Below are 15,729 nucleotides of genomic sequence, written 5' to 3'. Positions count from 1 at the left end.
GACAGACTGACTGACTGACTTCTGGGGCTGGAAGCGCCAGAGGAAGGAGAAGGACTGAAAGACCCCAAATGTATGCTACTACCTTAACAATGACAATGGCTGATTCATCAAGCTGCACTGAATGGAATGTTTGTTTGTTGGTTCATCTGCCCTGCTTCTCTGCTACTTAGATCAACACTGTGCTTCAAGGAGATGATCTTAAGGTTCAAGAAAAACAGGTTTGTCCTATTGTATACATACAAAGCCACATATTCCTCAGGTAAATGTCATTGTTAAGCCAGAGGGATGTCAGTTCTACGGTTAAACAATAAATCATGTGGAAGCTCGACATTCTGCAGAGTAAAAAGGTGTGTACATTTATTAGGTTTTCAATTGTTGTGTGTACAACATTTTCATAACTGCAAAAAAACTGCTGAAGTGAACATAACATGTTAACAGAAGACGTCATAGAAGATGTCATAGGCTACTGGCATCAAGGCATTTTATGTAGAAACAAGTATTCCTATAACTGCCTTCATATTCAAACCTCCATCTTAAGACTTAGGTATTGAAATATTCACACTGGAAACAGAAAGGAAGCCATTTCATTGGTCGTACCCGGCAAAATCATTTATTCCAATCATTAATGTCGTCATCTCTGGCATAGTGTTTTTCTCTACAAGTAGTGTGAATGGACCCTAAACACAGCCTTCCTCAGTTGTTGAGGACACATCTCCCTTTGCAGTTCCTGTGTCCGTCTTGGCACTTCCTGGTGGGAGTGGCTGATCCGTCCTCAATGCCCCGGGCATACAGACGCACCAGCTGACCATGAACCCTGGGAAGGAGGGAGAGAGGGAGGGAAGGAAGGAACAGGACAACAAGAGAAATGAGGACAGAGTGTTAGGATCGTGCTGATCCTAACAATACTGTGCTGGCTCAAAAAAAACTATTCTCACGAAGTCCTTTCCAGCACGATTTCAGCTACTATGGTGTATGAATTACAAGGCCAGAGAAATACAACACTGCTCAGCTCAGTAGTGCCCTCAATAGTGTCCTGACGTAATAATGTTTTATTACATAAAACTAGAGGGGGAGAAGCGATTCTGGAATATGTTCCTGGATTCATCCGATGGTATTGAGAAGTTTACCACATCAGTCGCCGGACTCATTAATAAGTGCGTCGACAACATAGTCCCTACAGTAACTATACATACATATCCCAACCCAAAGCCATGGATTACAGGCAAAATCCACACTGAGCTAAAGGCTAGTGGGGTTGGGTTAAATATGGAAGAGACATTTCGGTTTAATGCATTCAGTTGTGCAACTGACTAGGTATATCCCTTCCCTAGAGCTGCTGCTTTCAAGGAGCGAGACACTAATCTGGACGCTTCAAAGAAATCCTGATATGACCTCTGACGAGCCATTAAAACAGGACTAAAATCGAATCCTACAGCGCCGTCTATCATGGATTACAAAGGGAAACCCAGCCGTGAGATGCCTAGTGATGTGAACCTACCCAAATGCCTTCTGTCGAGGCAAGCGACACTGAATCATGCATGAGAGCACCAGCTGTTCCGGAGGACTGTGTGATCACGCTCTCCGTAGCCGATGTGAGTAAGACCTTTAAACAGGTTAACATTCACAAAGCTGCAGGGCCAGATGGATTATCAGGATGCGTATTCAGAGCAAGCGCTGACAGGCTGGCAAGTGTCTTCACTCACATTTTCTACCCTCTCCCTGACCCAGTCTGTAATAACTACATGTTTCAAGCAGACCACCATAGTCCCTGTGCCCAGGAACGCCAAGGTAACCTGTCTAAATGACTATTGCCCTGCAGCACTCACATCTGTAGCCATGAAATGCTTTGAAAGGCTGGTCATGGCTCACATTAACACCATAATCCCAGACACCCTCAACCCACTCAAATTCACATACCGCCCCAACAGATCCACAGATGATGAAATCTCTATTGCATTCCACACTGTCCTCTCCCACCTGGACAAGAGGAACACCTGAGTGTGAGTGCTGTTCATTGACTACAGCTCAGTGTTTAATACTATAGTGCCCTCTAAGTTCATCATAAGGATCCTGGGACTGAACACCTCCCTCTGCAACTGGATCCTGGACTTGATGATGGGCCGCCCTCAGCTGGTGAGGGTAGGCGACAATACATCCGCCACACTGACCAGTAACACGGGGGCCCCTCAGAGATGCGTGCTTAGTCCCCTCCTGTACACCCTGTTCAACCATGACTATCATTAGGTTTGCTGACGACACAACGGTGGTAGGCCTTATCACAGACGACTATGAGACAGCCTATTGGGAGGAGGTCAGAGACCTGGCAGTGTGGTGCCAGGACAACAACCTCTCCCTCAACGTCAGCAAGACAAAGGAGTTGATCATGGAATGGGTCGAGAGATTTAAGTTCCTCGTGTACACATCTCTTAGGATCTATCACGGTCCACACACACCAACACAGTCGTGAAGAGGGCACGACAACTCCTCTACACCCTCAGGAGGCTGACCAGATTATGCATGGGCCCTCAGATCCACAAAGTTCTACAACTGCACCATTGAGAGCATCTTGACTGGCTGCATCACCGCTTGGTATGGCAACTGCTTGGAATTCAAGGTTGATGACAAGGTTGATGAAATCCGAGCAAGGGTAGCATTCCAGAGGGACATCAGAGACTGTAACGTTCTTTGCTTCACGGAAACATGGCTCACTGGAGAGACGCTATCCGATGCGGTGCAGCCAACGGGTTTCTCCACGCATCGCGCCGACAGAAACAGACATGGGATATGTTTCGTATTGCATCAGTTAACAATATTGACGAATACGCTGATTCGGTGTGCGAGTTCATTAGAACGTGCGTTGAAGAGGTCGTTCCCATAGCAACGATTAAAACATTCCCTAACCAGAAACCGTGGATTGATGGCAGCATTCGCGTGAAACTGAAAGCGCGAACCACTGCTTTTAATCAGGGCAAGGTGACTGGTAACATGACCAAATACAAACAGTGCAGCTATTCCCTCCGCAAGGCTATCAAACAAGCTAAGCGTCAGTACAGAGACAAAGTAGAATCTCAATTCAACGGCTCAGACACAAGAGGCATGTGGCAGGGTCTACAGTCAATCACGGACTACAGGAAGAAATCCAGCCCCGTCACGGACCAGGATGTCTTGCTCCCAGGCAGACTAAATAACTTTTTTGCCCGCTTCGAGGACAATACAGTGCCACTGACACGGCCTGCAACGGAAACGTGCGGTCTCTCCTTCACTGCAGCAGAGGTGAGTAAGACATTTAAATGTGTTAACCCTCACAAGGCTGCAGGCCCAGACGGCATCCCCAGCCGCGCCCTCAGAGCATGCGCAGACCAGCTGGCCGGTGTGTTTACGGTCATATTCAATCAATCCCTATACCAGTCTGCTGTTCTCACATGCTTCAAGAGGGCCACCATTGTTCCTGTTCCCAAGAAAGCTAAGGTAACTGAGCTAAACGACTACCGCCCCGTAGCACTCACTTCCGTCATCATGAAGTGATTTGAGAGACTAGTCAAGGACCATATCACCTCCACCCTACCTGACACCCTAGACCCACTCCAATTTGCTTACCGCCCAAATAGGTCCACAGACGATGCAATCTCAACCACACTGCACACTGCCCTAACCCATCTGGATAAGAGGAATACCTATGTGAGAATGCTGTTCACCGACTACAGCTCGGCATTCAACACCATAGTACCCTCCAAGCTCGTCATCAAGCTCGAGACCCTCGGTCTCGACCCCGCCCTGTGCAACTGGGTACTGGACTTCCTGACGGGCCGCCCCCAGGTGGTGAGGGTAGGCAACAACATCTCCTCCCCGCTGATCCTCAACACTGGGGCCCCACAAGGGTGCGTTCTGAGCCCTCTCCTGTACTCCCTGTTCACCCACGACTGCGTGGCCACGCACGCCTCCAACTCAATCATCAAGTTTGCGGACGACACAACAGTGGTAGGCTTGATTACCAACAACGACGAGACGGCCTACAGGGAGGAGGTGAGGGCCCTCGGAGTGTGGTGTCAAGAAAATAACCTCACACTCAACGTCAACAAAACTAAGGAGATGATTGTGGATTTCAGGAAACAGCAGAGGGAACACCCCCCTATCCACATCGATGGAACAGTAGTGGAGAGGGTAGCAAGTTTTAAGTTCCTCGGCATACACATCACAGACAAACTGAATTGGTCCACTCACACAGACAGCATCGTGAAGAAGGCGCAGCAGCGCCTCTTCAACCTCAGGAGGCTGAAGAAATTCGGCTTGTCACCAAAAGCACTCACAAACTTCTACAGATGCACAATCGAGAGCATCCTGGCGGGCTGTATCACCGCCTGGCACGGCAACTGCTCCGCCCTCAACCGTAAGGCTCTCCAGAGGGTAGTGAGGTCTGCACAACGCATCACCAGGGGCAAACTACCTGCCCTCCAGGACACCTACACCACCCGATGTTACAGGAAGGCCATAAAGATCATCAAGGACAACAACCACCGGAGCCACTGCGTGTTCACCCCGCTATCATCCAGAAGGCGAGGTCGGTACAGGTGCATCAAAGCTGGGACCGAGAGACTGAAAAACAGCTTCTATCTCAAGGCCATCAGACTGTTAAACAGCCACCACTAACATTGAGTGGCTGCTGCCAACACACTGACACTGACTCAACTCCAGCCACTTTAATAATGGGAATTGATGGGAAATGATGTAAATATATCACTAGCCACTTTAAACAATGCTACCTTATATAATGTTACTTACCCTACATTATTCATCTCATATGCATACGTATATACTGTACTCTATATCATCGACTGCATCCTTATGTAATACATGTATCACTTGCCACTTTAACTATGCCACTTTGTTTACATACTCATCTCATATGTATATACTGTACTCGATACCATCTACTGTATCTTGCCTATGCTGCTCTGTACCATCACTCATTCATATATCCTTATGTACATATTCTTTATCCCCTTACACTGTGTATAAGACAGTAGTTTTGGAATTGTTAGTTAGATTACTTGTTGGTTATTACTGCATTGTCGGAACTAGAAGCACAAGCATTTTGCTACACTCGCATTAACATCTGCTAACCATGTGTATGTGACAAATAAAATTTGATTTGATTTGATTTATGACGCAAGAGACAAATCAAATTTGATTTGATTTTAAGCAAGGGGTCAACTCCGAGGTTTAGTATGGGGGCCAATGAGAGACTGTCGAATTTGGTCAAGATAAAAGTGAATAACCATTTTGATAGGTGAGGCTTATTTTTTTGAATAGAAGTTTCATAATGCTTAGTTTGTACTGATATGACATTCTCGTAACTTTCAGAAAAAGCAATTTATATTGGAGTTGTACCTGTTGTTCACACGTGTTATTGCCCCCTCATTGGCTAGAATGTTCCCACCTGATCTGGCCTCCTCCTGCCTGCCTTTTGCCTTTTGCCTTTGCAGACATACATTTCCATTTTTAGAGCGGTCAGTCTACCATCTTGTTAATATAATAGATCACAAACCCTGTGTGTTTACTCTAGAGACTTCCTGTTTTTTTGCATGGGCTGCGTCACAGTCCACTGCGTCACAGTCCAAACTCCTTTATCGGTCGTTCGCATATGCGGTAGATAGGCTATTGTCAGCCCCTGTGTTTGTCACACATGAGAGGATGCCAAAATAGTTACTTTTCACGTAATTGTCTGTCTACTCTGAACAGTTTGAGCTAGAGTTTGAGTCAAGAGGGTTAAAGGGGTAGTAGAGTCTCCAGATAATGCCTAAAGCAGACTACTAAATGTACACTGAATCTTTAATGTCAGGTCAGACAATAATTAGTGATTTACATGATCTGATGAGTCATCCCTTACTTGCAGGAGATCTCAGTGTGAGGCAGTATCTCTCCGTCACAGTTCCACACAGACACTGTCGGAGCCTTACTGCAGCACAAACCACACAGGAAGTCTTTCTGCCCTCGCTCCTCTCCTCTTTCTACCAGGTGCTTGTGGGAACCGCTTCGGCTTGGTCTCTTTCCTTCCTCCGTCATCCCTCCATCATTCACTCTCTCCCACTCTTCATCCCTGTCCTCCTCTTCTCCGGTAGGGAGAGAAAAGCGTACTGCCTTCACTCGGTGAACGTCCACGAACGGCAAGTCAAACTAAAATACAGCAGATAGGAAAGACATTTTATGCATCGATTGAAATATTTCTGTCTCAGATAACTGATATTTCCATACTGCAGTGCAGTACTTGAAGCCTGAAAAGCCAGTCCACGTGCAATAGAAATGTAGCTTGCAATCATGGCTGCAGAGTTTGGATTTTTAGTCTGGCTACATTTCTTGTGGCCTCGCTGAGGTGGTCTTCACCTGGTCCTGTGTGCTGGTGTGTCTGTGTAGGAAGGTAAGGAACCCTAAGGGGTGTGTGTCCCGTACGATGATCAGGTCACCTGTCCCATCGGCCAGGTGTGCGGAGGGGGACAGGCCCAGGGGACTGCGAGGACAGGAGCTGGACATACAGGTGAGGGACACAGCCCTGAACCGGCCCTCCACACTCACCCACTCACCTGCAGCACGGGGCAGAGAGAGCAGAGGAAGTTCTGTGACACAACAGGGTTTGAACCCTGCTCTCCAGCATGCCACAAGACTGTTAGCCCACTGAGCTAAAGCCAAGGCATTAACTCTGAGAGCTAACATAAGACTTCCAGTATCAGGCAAAGTTACTCACCACCACAGTGTGGTTCATTGAACCACCTCCATGCATTACATCGGATGTGTGTAGACTGGGTGTACACTGTGTGTAGACTTTAGTGTCTGTGTAGACTTTTTATAGACTGTTTGTACTGGCCTTACCCTCAGTGTCACTGCTGAATTGACTGAAGTGGGAGCTGTAGAGGGAACTAGCACCTGGAGAGTGGGGGAACAGTCTCTCTGTGCCTTTAGAACACACACTGCACCTGGAACACACAGATGACCAACTATTACCTGTTTTACACGTGACATAGGTATAGCGTAAAATACTCAGTGATGTAACAACAGCACATGTTCCTGACAGCCATACATTCCATTCATATGTGTATCATCATCTCACACTCCCTTGGTGGTAACTATCCATCACATTCAAAAGAGTCTGTCAAAGACACCAGCGTCCTGTACTGTAGCATCTCAGTCCCTTACACTCCCTCACAGATCGTGGGGCAGTTATTTCAGACAAAAGACATTGGGTATAGTCTTTCACAGAGGTAGGCACCAGTGTCTCTATCCTCTCCTAAGGAGGTGCTGTCTCTCCTTTCTTCCGGATCAGCTTGCTCTACGTTGGCATGGAAACTGCCCTCCTTAAGGTACAGATGTACACCCAACACCAGGGTCTCTGTTGCAGGTGGAAGTGACTGTAACTGAGTGAATTGAGGCTGTGTCACTTTCGCCTTCTGATGATGTATCCTAGCTCCCAGAACAGTTTCTCTCCACTGGACTGGGATGGTTGAGGTACCATGGAATCAAGGGCAATTATTTTCTTTCAGGACCTTATATTTGAGATGGGTAGCGATATCAGAACCCCCTCTGTTACCATCAGCGAGTTGTTCATGCTAAGCTTATCAATATGTGGTCAAGAACGCACTCTCTCAATCAGAGGAGCATGTGCAACTTCTTTAACAGATAAAGAGGACCATCCTTTCCTTCGTCCCTTGATCAGCCTCATCTGCTATAACTACCAGTTTGTTGTTTTGGATCTTTGTACCAGGCAGTGAGTGTCTTTATTCTCTAAGAAATATAGTTAGTAGTTACCCAGAGAGGCAGCGTGTATTGTCCCTGGGGCTGGAGAGCTGGGAGTCTGCTGGTAGGTACTGAATTACGCCTGCATAGCTCCTGTTACTTAGGTACACCATAGCACCTGGGGGAAGAGTAGGGTTAGCAGCCATCATATGTCTCAAACTCATACTGTAAACACATGGAGACCGAAACACACAGAGGGAGAGAGGATAGATTTTCTCTAATAATTAGTATGTAATATATATATATATATATATATATATATATATATATATATACACCAGTCAAATGTTTGGACACACCTACTCATTCCAGGATTTTTCTTTTATTACTATTTTTTACATTATTGACTAATAGTGAATTAAAACATATAGAATTATGTAGTACCCCAGAAAGTGTTAAACAAATCAAAATATACATTCTTGGCATTCTCTCAACCTGCTTCATGAGGTAGTCACCTGGAATGCAGGGGTGGTATACAGAAGATAGCCCTATTTGGTAAAAGTACATATTATGGCATGAATAGCTCAAATAAGCAAAGAGAAATGACAGTCAATTATTACTTTAAGACATGAAGGTCAGTTAATGCGGAGAATTTCAATAACTTTGAAAGTTTCTTCAAGTGCAGTCGCAAAAACCATCAAGCGCTATGATGAAACTGGCTTTCATGAGGACCGCCACAAGAAATGAAAACCCAGAGTTACCTCTGCTGCAGAGAATAAGTTCATTAGAGTTAACTGCACCTCAGATTTTAGCCCAAATAAATGCTTCACAGAGTTCAAGTAACAGACACAACATCAAGTGTTCAGAGGAGACTGCGGGAATCAGGCCTTCATGGTCAAATTTCTGTGAAGAAACCACTACTAAAGGACACCAATAATAATAAGAGACTTGCTTGGACCAAGAAACATGAGCAATGGACATTAGACTGGTGGAAATCTGTCCTTTGGTCTGATGAGTCCAAATTTGAGATTTTTTGTTGCCATGTCTTTATGAGATGCAGAGTAGGTGAATGGATGATCTCCGCATGTGTGGTTCCCACGGTGAAGCATGGAGGAGGAGGTGTGATGGTGCTTTGCTGGCAACACTGTCAGTGATTTATTTAGATTTCAAGGCATATTTAACGAGCATGGATACTACAGGATTTTGCAGCGATACGCCATCCCATCTGGTTTGCGCTTAGTGGGACTATCATTTGTTTTTCAACAGGACAATGACCCAATGCACCTCCAGGCTGTGTAAAGGCTATTTGACCAAGAAGGAGAGTGAGGGAGTGCTGCATCAGATGACCTGGCCTCCACAATCACCAGACCCCAACCCAATTGAGATGGTTTGGGATGAGTTATACTGCAGAGTGAAGGAAAAGCAGCCAACAAGTTCTCAGCATATGTGGGAACTCCTTCAAAACTGTTGGAAAAGCATTCCTCATGAAGCTGGTTGAGAGAATACCAAGAGTGTGCAAAGCTGTCATCAAGGCAAAGGGTGGCTACTTTGAAGAATCTAAAATCTAAAATATGTTTTGATTTGTTTAACACTTTTTTGGTTATTTCATAGTTTTGATGTCTTCACTATTATTCTACAATGTAGAAAATAGTAAAAATAAAGAAAAACCCTTGAATGAGTAGGTGTGTTAACTTTTGACTGGTACTGTATATATTTGAATATTCTGTCTTGATACAGCTTGACACTGTCTTGATACAGCATAATAGACATGACTTATTTCTTAGAGCTTATCCTTTAAAGGGATACGTAGGGATTTTGGCAATAGGTCCCTTTATCTACTTCTCCGGAGTCAGATGAACTCATGGATTCCCGTCCTTCTGTAGCTTAGTTGGTAGAGCATGGCGCTTGTAACGCCAGGGTAGTGGGTTCGATCCCCGGGACCACCCATACGTAGAATGTATGCACACATGACTGTAAGTCGCTTTGGATAAAAGCGTCTGCTAAATGGCATTTATTATTGTATGTCTCTGTGTCCAGTATGAAGGACGTTAGAGGCAGTTTCGTGAGCCAATTCAATGAAATCCCGAATTACCAATCCCTTTAAGAAGTATTGCAGTAACAAGTCAATATAATGACGTGTCTCTGTTTTAGGTTCCATTCCATATACTTGAGTCACATTCCATATACAGTTTAACTTAATTGTCCTGTCTGTGAGGCACCATCTATGATATGTCTGCAATATTAGAACACTCAGCTTCGCTTCGTACATAGTGACCGCATCACATTGTGCCAATAATCACATGAATGCAAACCTCCTCAACAAGTATTATTGCTTTAATTTTCCATTACATATGTACCTGAGTAGTCATATCTGAGAGGCCCCATCCAGCGGTGTCTCTCGCTCTCAGTCAGCACGTCACCATAGAACCCGTACCCCACCAGAGACACAGAGTAACGCACCAGAGACGAGCAATGGTGGACAGAACACACATCCAGAGGCTGAGAGTCTCCTGCAATGGTTTGTGGGAAGGTGAAGGACAAGGAGGGTTTAGAGGGGTGTCAAACTCATTTTGCCCCGGGGGCCGCATTCGTTCTTCAACGAGGTCCAGAGGGCCGCACTGAAAATGCGTTATATTTCCTCAGAGTCAATCAAATATAACTAGTCTATCCATCATTTTGGGAGTTTTCTATTATTCCCTGACTCTCTAGCTTTCCTTTCAGAGATGATTAGTGAGCTGGACAGTCAAACTGTAAGTTCAATTATCATTTCTGCACAGATACGATTTGATTTGAGTCATTTTAAAGGATATTGAGTTTGTTTCCCCTCCCCCCCAAAAAATATTTCATTTAAAAAATGTGTTTTACTCAAACGACCGCGGGCTGGTTTGGACCCCCTTGTGGGCCGGATCCAGCCAGCGAGCCTTATGTTTGACACCCCTAGTTTAGATCATGATTTTGAATATTGGAATGAACATCACAACTCTGCCCCTGTAAAATGATGCTGCTGCTTATGACTGCCAAAATGGTTGCATATGGCTCCAGTAAAGCGATTCTGTTTAGTTGGCTAAAATGATTTTAAGTGACACCAGAGCTATAGATACTGTATAACAAAGTCAACTACAATGTCATCTAAAATGTGTTATTATGTTTTAATAAATGTGTTCATTTATGATCATATCTCACCAATGATAATGTGCAGAGCAGAGGTCACTGGGTCGTTGACTCCCACAGTGGCGAAACACACACAGTCTGTAGAGCCTGAGGAGAAAACACACAGACTCATATCAGTCTCATATAGGACACAACTCTATAGTCAGGGTGAATCTTAAGTCTTAAGGCTTTCACGATTCCTTGTGTCCTCCCTCCTCGCCGCCTCCTCAAAACTTCAGAAGGACACGAAGAGAACATACACTTCCTTCTGCAGTTTTGAGGAGGTGGGAGAAGATGTGAGGAGAGATGCAAGAAAGTGAGTCAGAAATGTTTATATCAACCAAATGCCTTTAATTTTTAACCAATAATGTCTATCTCACCTGCAGGAATGATGCCAATGTGAAGATCACATGACTGTAGCGTTACGGAGGGGTCATGCTCCGATAGCCCTGCCTCCTGCTGTGTTCGGCCAATAACACCGTGCAGCAGCTCACTGAAAATTCCGTCCCCGCCCACACACACCACACTGAGGTAGAGACAAACATTAACAGTCAGTGATGTGATTAAATCCAATCCCAGGTATGTGCAAAATGGCCTCCTATTGCGTACACGGTGCACTACTTTTGACCAGAATCCACCATAGGGCTCTGGTCAAAAGTAGTACACTATATAGTGAATAGGGTGCCAAATAGTAGACTTATGGGACATACCCCCAGTTTAATATTATTAACAGATTGTTTTGTGTGGATCTGACTGGCTGCCATAGTGTTACTGTTTACATGACAACATTGTAATGTCTGACGTACCCATCGAAACCAGTCAGGTCTTTCTTCAGTATGTGGTCTCTCGCCTGGTTGGCGCGTTCTGTCACTAAATGACAAAAACAAATCAGCATTTTTAGAAACACAGCAATAGACCATGTTATATGAGCATAATCATGCCAATATCACGCCAATATCAACACACAATGCAGTTTTCAATGCATCTTCTATAGACAAAACACAAAATACACTTAACTACCAGTTATACCAGTTGAAGTAAGTCACAGAATTTTCGGCATGACTATTGTCTCACACAGGTCTCACCTACAACATGAGAGCTGATACCTGCCAGCTCAAACAGTGGGGCCACTAGAGAGTGATAGATCTGCCTCCCTTGTTTCTTTCCTCCAAACGGGTTGATGAACACCAACAGCCTGTGAGGACGAGAGGGGCCTGGGAGAGGAGATGAGAGGTTGGACAGATCGGTAGAAAGAGAGCAAATTAAAGGAAAAGTAGAGGCAGACAGGAGGAAACATGAGAAACGACAGAAGGCAGACATTCACACTACATAAGCATGTGTAAATAAAAGTATGCCTGTGTTTATGAGCCATAAAGTCAGGCTACATAGTGGATTATATGTAGTGGATAAGTACGAATGCCCACAAGGGACATCCTACTACAATGTTAAGACTGGAGGACATGATCTTGCATTGCCTTTGAACCCTAAGGGAATAAATACAGTTGAATTGTTACATTTTATTTGATTGTTGTCCTTTCTCGGGACAAGTGACGTTATCCTTACTGTGTGTTTTGAGGGCAATCCTCAGCTGGGTCATCCACTGGTCTCTGAGGTCCCTACTGGGACAGCAGAACTGGGTCCTGCCCAGGCGCCATAACAACCCATAGGGACTACCGCTGCTGCTGCGTTTCACATAGAACACTGCAGAACAGGACACACAGCCAGGAGGGGGAGAAAGAGAGAGATTTCCCTCACATTACACAGACCCACAATGAATTTAAAAACAAATCCAATTTTGATCAACTCCCATATCTATTAGGTGAAATACCACAGTGCGACATCACAGCAGCAAGATTTGTGACCTGTTGCCACAAGAAAAGGGCAACCAGTGAAGAACAAATGAAACCCATATTTATGTTTATTTTCCCTTCTGTATTTTAACGATTTGCACATTGTTACAACACTGTACATAGCCATAATATTTTGTGGGTGTAATGTTTACTGTTAATTTCTGATTGTTTATTTAACTTTTGCTTATAATCTATTTCGCTTGCTTTGGCAATGTAAACGTACAGTATGTGTCCCATGCCAATAAAGCCCTTTGAATTGAGAGAGTCAGCCAGAGAGAGCAAGAAAGATCAATCAAAATAAACCAAATTACAACACAGTCAAAATAAAAGTACCTTACCGACTGGGAGACACAAGCACAAGCACAAAGCAAAATGCTGTGCTATCTGGCCATAAATCGACAGTACACCATGGCAAACCATTTGACTGTGGTTACTGATCAGAACCTTTAGAAAAACCTTGACAAAGTACAGGCTCAGTGAGCACAACCTTGCCACGGAGAAGGATAGACACGGGAAAACCTGTCTCCCTGTAGAAGAAAGGCTGTGCAACCACTGCACCACAGTAGAACCTGCATTTCCTGACAAAACAATTGGTGTCATTTCCCCAAATTTGAAAGCTTTATTCAAGGTTTCAAAGACCTCTCTGATGAGAATAGGTTACCTGTCCTGTTGGGGGAAGATGCAGAGAGCTGTGCATTGGCAGTGCCCTACATTGCTGCCTGCCATAAAATGAGGGACAGTGTCTGACAGACCAACCTGCACATGTCCTCTATGCCATTATTATTGTCATTGTCTGGTTATTTTTACCCTTGATTATTGTTGTTACTGATTATCCCATTGACTCTTTATATGCACATTTCACTGACTTTTCCCCCCTACAAAGAACTTGTTTTAGTTGGATTTTGTATTGTGTTTAATATTGGCCTCGCTCATGTCTCTGACCTATATTAAAAAATATATATATATTATGCCATTTCGCAGACGCTTTTATCCAAAGCGACTTACAGTCATGTGTGCATACATTCTACGTATGGTGTGTGGTATGGTATGGTGTGTGACCTGTGGTAGTAACATAACTCACCTGTGAATTCTCTGTCTGTGTCTTCAGCTACTGACCTCTGGGGTAGAACCTGCACACGCCCTTCCTCCACACCAATAACCTCAGATACTGGTACTGAAACTGTGATCACAGACAGACAGACAGACATACACCATTATGATATTTTGCCTTTAAAGGTGCAATATGCAGAAATTGCCTTGTTCGACTAATTTTAATTGGTGACAAAACAAGCAGTAATTGTGTACAGAATCATTGTACCATCAACCGCTGTGAAATTACTTTTACATAACCATTTTCAGCTGTTTGAAGCTGGTGTACAAAACCGAAAGTAAAAGAGCAAAAAACAAAACTTACTGCAATAGGTAACTTTTTGAGTGACCCTACCAAATTCACGTGCTTCACAACGGTTTAGATGGTACAATGAACTGAAATTAGGAAAACTATTAGTATATTAGCAACCAGGAAATGGCAGAGCAATTTCTGCATAATGCACCTTTAAGAATGGGAAGCATATAAATATCACACATAGAACATACCTACCACTTCTTAGACTTGCTTTCAATTAAAATGGCAGATCTATAGCTCATATTTCTATGTGAATTTGATCCGGTCGCCCGAAAAGCTTTAACCTAATAAGGCTCATGTGACTCTTGATTTGTGTGTGTGTACTGTGTATGTGTTTTCTTTGTTTTGACCGTGTTAAGTTATCTGTAAATTTGTGTTTCGTGTTGGTGCTGTATAACTTGTCCCTAAAACAGGTTTGGTGACTTTCTTTTAGTGTCGCATAGAACACATTCGCTCTACTTACATGATTGATGGAATCATACCATATGAGGCTACTCATGTGTTCCTTTTATTTCCTTTAATCTCAGAGTGAAAGAGATTGTTGTGCAGTTATTACCAGGCAATTTCAGATTAAATCCTATATAAATCTTATATAAGCCTAGCCTATATACAATTTTATTTTAACGAAATGTATATAATGAAATGTGCGCATTAAAAAAAAGAGAGCGAGTCGCATAGATGCCGTGCATGATGAAAGTGATTGATACAAGGATAAAAGGCACTCACCGGTCTTCTTATCGCGGTTCTTCTTATCAAGCTCAGTCCAGTTGAGGTGCCAGCCAGTAAGTGCTGCCCGGTAACGTTTCTTACCGACCCATAGACTGGACTCCAACCGTACTGGATCTACGTCCATACTACATGTATCTCTATAAACATATATGGAGAACTACAATCCTGTCTATCTCACTATCGCAGAAGAATATCGGCAAGGGTAAAACAACGTGTCCTATACATTACTCCAATAATTCCATGCAATTGATGAACTCTCAAGATAACAGCTCCATTCTAAGAACAATGTCTCGTTATCTTTTTTATTTAAATGTAACCTCTATTTAACTAGGCAAGTCAGTTAAGAACAAATTGTTATTTACGATGACGGCCTACATCTTAAGTGTTGTTCAGATACCATAACGCTCTGTCTGATAAGACCAATAAGATAGGGAACTAGACCCGCCAACAAAACTTCTCAGTATCTGTAAAGTCCTTCCCTTTACAGTAACAAGTTTGTCTGTGACAGGTAGGCTACTGTTCTAAAAGAAATATCCAAAAATATCCACCCCTCCCTCATCTCTCACCTATCTGCAACATTTGCATGCTGATCTCTGATTGGATGTTGAAACCTGCAGGTTCATTCGCATAAATTGTCATGTCAAAATATTGGATTCCTTTGACTCTTTAGCCACTTTTAAATGCTCTGTATGAATGAATACATTTCATAAGCCTGTTCTCTTTATAAAGCCAGGTCAAGTCTTTATTGCCTAAACTGTCTGAACTTGAATGCACATTGAATTGAGAAGTTGCCTATGATGTTGACTTAATAAGCCTATTTACATGTTTTAATCAACATAATACGTTGGTATTGCACTGATTATTGCCAAT

At 43.7% G+C, this 15,729-nt stretch overlaps 1 protein-coding gene across 5 annotated transcripts; it reads right to left on the bottom strand.

Annotated features, from left to right (window-relative positions):
• Positions 1-328: 328 nt before the first annotated feature.
• zgc:158263 (ceramide kinase family protein) lies at positions 329-15,477 on the bottom strand. 5 transcript variants are annotated; one of them, XM_035739318.2, is made up of 13 exons: positions 14,857-15,448; positions 13,807-13,905; positions 12,439-12,576; positions 11,961-12,089; positions 11,682-11,745; positions 11,256-11,401; positions 10,909-10,983; positions 10,083-10,235; positions 7,798-7,903; positions 6,865-6,968; positions 6,382-6,611; positions 5,888-6,174; positions 329-814 (listed from the first exon to the last, which is right to left on the bottom strand). In XM_035739318.2, exons 1-13 carry the CDS (start codon positions 14,981-14,983, stop codon positions 694-696), a joined length of 1,779 nt encoding a protein of 592 aa, XP_035595211.1. In that variant the 5' UTR covers positions 14,984-15,448; the 3' UTR covers positions 329-693. The 5 variants fall into 5 exon arrangements, 4 of the variants coding, with proteins under 4 accessions (XP_035595211.1, XP_035595212.1, XP_035595214.1 ...); XM_035739319.2 differs by having other exon boundaries at positions 6,382-6,578; positions 14,857-15,444; XM_035739321.2 differs by lacking the exon at positions 14,857-15,448 and adding an exon at positions 14,326-14,466.
• Positions 15,478-15,729: the final 252 nt, after the last annotated feature.

The sequence above is a fragment of the Oncorhynchus keta genome, chromosome 27 (assembly GCF_023373465.1).
Source record: "Oncorhynchus keta strain PuntledgeMale-10-30-2019 chromosome 27, Oket_V2, whole genome shotgun sequence".
In the NCBI taxonomy this organism is placed as follows: domain Eukaryota; kingdom Metazoa; phylum Chordata; class Actinopteri; order Salmoniformes; family Salmonidae; genus Oncorhynchus; species Oncorhynchus keta.
The sequence above is the reverse complement of the archived record's forward strand: the minus strand, read 5'-3'. Positions and strand labels throughout refer to the sequence as shown.